Genomic DNA, 5000 nt, shown 5'->3' with positions numbered 1-5000 from the left:
ATTTTATTTTTCAAATATCAAATAAATAAGTAAATAAATACATAAAATCAACCGACCTTGATGACTTTAGCATTGTCGTCAGCGGCAAACATGGCGGACGAACCACCAAGATATACAAACAGAATCTGTGCCAGAAACTCTGCCCCAACAGCTCTCCAGAACGCTAGAGACTTCAGCTCCTGGACGTCCACAATCTTGTAGCCTTTCTGTTTGCCCTCGTCGGCACCTGTGCGCACTTCCTCCACTTTGTTGGCAGTGTAGACGAACAACCCCTCCATGGTTGGTTGGTTGTTGTTGTTTTTAATAATCTGTGTGTCCCAAATTCAAAAAGAAAAAAAGAAAGATTATGTTGGTGGGTGTTTTTTGTTTGTTTGTTTTTTGTTTTGTTTTGTTGTTGTTTTTTTGACAAGGTTGTAGCGAACAGGTTTTTTGTTGTTGTTTTTTCATCTGCGTGTCCAAATTAAAAACAACAAAAAAGAAGATTATGTTGGTGTTTTTTTGTTTTTTTTTAAACAACGTTGTACCACGAACATGATTTTCTTTGTTGTGTGTGTGTGTGTGTGTGTGTGTGTGTGTGTGTGTGAAATCTGCGTGTCCCATTTAAAACAACAACAAAAAAGAAGATTATGTTGGTGTTTTTTGTTTTTAAAAAAATCATTTTTAAACACCTAGGTTTACATTGTAATACTGAATATGATTTCTTTCTGCCTTTCTTCGTTTTTTTTTCTAACGGTGTTTCGCTGGCTCAAAAAGTAACTTTGATCATAGAAAAGAAAGAATTCATTGAGAGGTTCTTGGCTGTTGTTCTTGTTGTAGTTGTTGATCAAGGAAACCACTACAGCGAAACTGACATTTTTTTTTTATCTGTCAACAGATAAATTGTCAACACATTTAGCAAGCAGAAACAGAAAAAGTGCTGGCTATTTAACGGAAACTCAATTATTTAATCATAAAAAAACGGCCCTAAACTTGATTTGATGAACTGAAAGTCCACAATCGAAGTTTCGTTGTAAATGAAATTCGAAAAAAAACATAATAATAATGATAATCATCATCATCATCATCATCACAATAATCATAATGACGATAATAATAATAATAATCCTCACTACAACAGTCAAAACGGGATCGTAATATACACACAAGAGGCAGGAGGCGGACTATTCTCCCACGACAAGGAATCTGTCGCTGGCACAGACCACAGCCACACAACACCACGACAAGAACTGCTGTCGACGTAAGCAAAGAACACTGGCTTGTTGTGTGGGGCCAGCGGTTCAAATATCATGTCACAGAGAGCGAGCAGACCAGCGAGAGGTTAAGAGAGAGAGAAAGGGGGGGGGGGAGAGAGGGGTATGCGGGGAGAGAGGGGGAAGAGAGAGAGAGAGAGAGGGGGGGGGAGAGAAGGGGAGGGGGAGAGAGCAAAATACAGAGTGAGAGGAGTAGAGGGAAAGAGTGAGAGAGAGAGGTTGAGAGAGAGAGGGGGAGGGAGAGAGGGGGGAGAGAGGGGAAGGGGGGGGGGGGGGGGGAGAGAGCAAAATACGATGTGAGAGGGGTGGAGGGAAACAGTAAGTGAGAGAGAGAGGTTGAGAGAGAGAGAGGCAGACAGACAGACAGACAGACAGACAGAGACAGAGAGAGCAAAAATACAGACAGTGAGACACAGACACAGACAGACAGACACACACACACACACACACACACACACAGAGGGAGATATATATATATATATATATATATATATATATATATATATATAGACAGAGAGAGAGAGAGCAAAATACAGAGAGGAGGGTGGGGGCTGATGAGGAGAAGGGATGAGGGGATGAGGGAGGAGAAGGGATGAGGGGATGAGGGAGGAGGATGAGGGATGAGGAGAAGAGATGAGGGATGAGGAGAAGGGATGTGGGATGAGGAGAAGGGATGAGGGGATGAGGAGAAGGGATGTGGGATGAGGAGAAGGGATGAGGGGATGAGGAGAAGAGATGAGGGATGAGGAGAAGGGATGTGGGATGAGGAGAAGGGATGAGGGGATGAGGAGAAGAGATGAGGGATGAGGAGAAGGGATGTGGGATGAGGAGAAGAGATGAGGGGATGAGGAGAAGGGATGTGGGATGAGGAGAAGGGATGTGGGATGAGGAGAAGGGATGAGGAGAAGGGATGTGGGATGAGGAGAAGGGATGAGGAGAAGAGATGAGGGGATGAGGAGAAGAGATGAGGGATGAGGAGAAGGAATGTGGGATGAGGAGAAGGGATGAGGAGAAGGGATGAGGGATGAGGAGAAGGGATGAGGGATGAGGAGAAGAGATGAGGAGAAGGGATGAGGGATGAGGAGAAGGGATGAGGGATGAGGAGAAGGGATGAGGGATGAGGGATGAGGAGAAGGGATGAGGAGAAGGGATGAGGGATGAGGAGAAGGGATGAGGAGAAGGGATGATGGATGAGGGATGAGGAGAAGGGATGAGGGATGAGGGATGAGGAGAAGGGATGAGGGATGAGGTTTGAAGAAAGACTGGGAAAATGAAGAGGGTTGGTGTGAGGTGGGGGGGGGGGAGGGGAGAATGAGAATGGAGGTGTGGGGGGGTGTTGACAGGCTTTGAGAACCTGAAAGGTGTGCGTGAAAGGGGAGGGGGACCGGGGGGTGGGTGGGGGGGGGCGAAGGGGAGGAGGGGGAGGGAGGGAGAGTGTGTGTGTGTGTGTGTGTGTGTGAGGAGGTGGGTGGGGGGAGGGCAGCGTGTTGGTGACACGTTAGGTCCTGATAGGCGGCGGTCTTGACATGTGAATCTTTGAATTGTCATTGTGTGTGGGGGGGATGGATGGGCGGGGAGGTGGGAGGCGGAGGGGATAGACTTGTCCACCACCCCCTCTCTTTTTTTTGCACCCCAGGCGATTTTTTATTTTTTTTAACATCTATTCATTCATTCATTCATTCATTCATTTACTTATCTACTGCTGCACTGTAGCGAGCTTCTCGGAAAGAGTGGCCCGGATTTCAAAAATGGAAGAAATCTGTTGTGACGAAACGTAAAACAATACAACACAACACAACACAGCACAGCACAACACAGCACAGCACAGCATAGCACAGCAGAGCACAGCACAACACAGCACAGCACAGCACAGCAGAGCACAGCACAGCATAGCACAGCAGAGCACAGCAGAGCACAGCACAGCACAACACAGCACAGCACAGCACAGCAGAGCACAGCACAGCATAGCACAGCAGAGCACAGCACAACACAGCACAGCACAGCACAGCACAGCATAGCAGAGCACAGCACAGCACAGCACAGCAGAGCACAGCAGAGCACAGCACAGCATAGCAGAGCACAGCAGAGCACAGCACAACACAGCACAGCACAGCACAGCAGAGCACAGCAGAGCACAGCACAACACAGCACAGCACAGCACAGCACAGCAGAGCACAGCAGAGCACAGCACAACACAGCACAGCACAGCATAGCACAGCATAGCACAATGTAATGCAATGGAATACAATACAATGCAATGCAATGCGATACGACACGATGAGATACGATGAGACACGATACGATACGATACGATACAACGCAACACAACACATCACAGCCCAACAAAACAGCAAATACAACACAGCACAGCACAGCACAGCACAACACAGCACAGCACAACACAGCACAGCAGGACACGGCACAGCACAGCACAGCACAACACAACACAGCACAGCACAGCACAGCACAACACAGCACAGCACAGCACAGCACAACACAGCACAGCACAACACAGCACAGCAGGACACGGCACAGCACAGCACAGCACAACACAACACAGCACAGCACAGCACAGCACAACACAGCACAGCACAGCACAACACAGCACAGCACAACACAGCACAGCAGGACACAGCACAGCAGGACACGGCACAGCACAACACAGCACAACACAGCACAGCACAGCACAGCACAGCACAGCACAGCACAGCACAGCACAACACAGCACAGCACAACACAGCACAGCACAACACAGCACAGCAGGACACGGCACAGCACAGCACAGCACAACACAACACAGTACAGCACAGCACAGCACAACACAGCACAGCACAGCACAGCACAACACAGCACAATACAGCACAATACAATGCAACACAGCACAGCACAGCACATCCACAACACAGCACAACACAGCACAACACAACACAGCACAGCACAGCACAACACAGCACAACACAGCACAGCACAACACAGCACAACACAGCACAGCACAACACAGCACAGCACATCCACAACACAGCACAACACAGCACAGCACAACACAGCACAGCACAACACAGCACAGCACAGCACATCCACAACACAGCACAACACAGCACAGCACAGCACAACACAGCACAGCACAGCACAGCACATCCACAACACAGCACAGCACAGCACAACACAGCACAGCACAGCACAGCACAGCACAGCACAGCACAGCACAGCAGAGCACAACACAGCACAGCACAGCACAGCACAGCACAGCACAGCACAGCACAACACAGCACAGCACAGCACAGCACAGCACAGCACAGCACAGCACAGCACAGCACAACACAGCACAGCACAGCACAGCACAGCAGAGCACAGCACAGCACAACACAGCACAGCACAGCACAGCAGAGCACAGCAGAGCACAGCACAACACAGCACAGCACAGCATAGCACAGCATAGCACAATGTAATGCAATGGAATACAATACAATGCAATGCAATGCGATACGACACGATGAGATACGATGAGACACGATACGATACGATACGATACAACGCAACACAACACATCACAGCCCAACAAAACAGCAAATACAACACAGCACAGCACAGCACAGCACAACACAGCACAGCACAACACAGCACAGCAGGACACGGCACAGCACAGCACAGCACAACACAACACAGCACAACACAGCACAGCACAGCACAGCACAGCACAACACAGCACAGCACAGCACAACACAGCACAGCACAGCACATCCCACCAAC

The 5000-nt window shown here is 48.9% G+C and overlaps 1 protein-coding gene across 2 annotated transcripts in view; it reads right to left on the bottom strand.

The window, feature by feature from the left end:
* Window positions 1-1256, bottom strand: part of LOC143277004 (aquaporin-5-like) — a 19525-nt gene extending 18269 nt beyond the window's left edge. The window contains exons 1-2 of one of the 2 annotated variants that reach the window (XM_076581713.1): window positions 1144-1256; window positions 57-308 (exon numbers count right to left, since the gene is read on the bottom strand). In XM_076581713.1, coding sequence (XP_076437828.1) covers window positions 57-278 — 222 coding nt within the window. In that variant the 5' untranslated portion in view covers window positions 279-308; window positions 1144-1256. Of the gene's footprint in view, window positions 1-56; window positions 309-1109 lie in introns of both variants that reach the window. The other variant, XM_076581714.1, reaches the window with a different exon arrangement.
* Window positions 1257-5000: the final 3744 nt, after the last annotated feature.

This window comes from Babylonia areolata, chromosome 33 (assembly GCF_041734735.1).
Source record: "Babylonia areolata isolate BAREFJ2019XMU chromosome 33, ASM4173473v1, whole genome shotgun sequence".
In the NCBI taxonomy this organism is placed as follows: Eukaryota; Metazoa; Mollusca; class Gastropoda; order Neogastropoda; family Buccinidae; genus Babylonia; species Babylonia areolata.
Note: the sequence above shows the minus strand (reverse complement) of the source record. Positions and strands in the feature narration are given on the sequence as shown.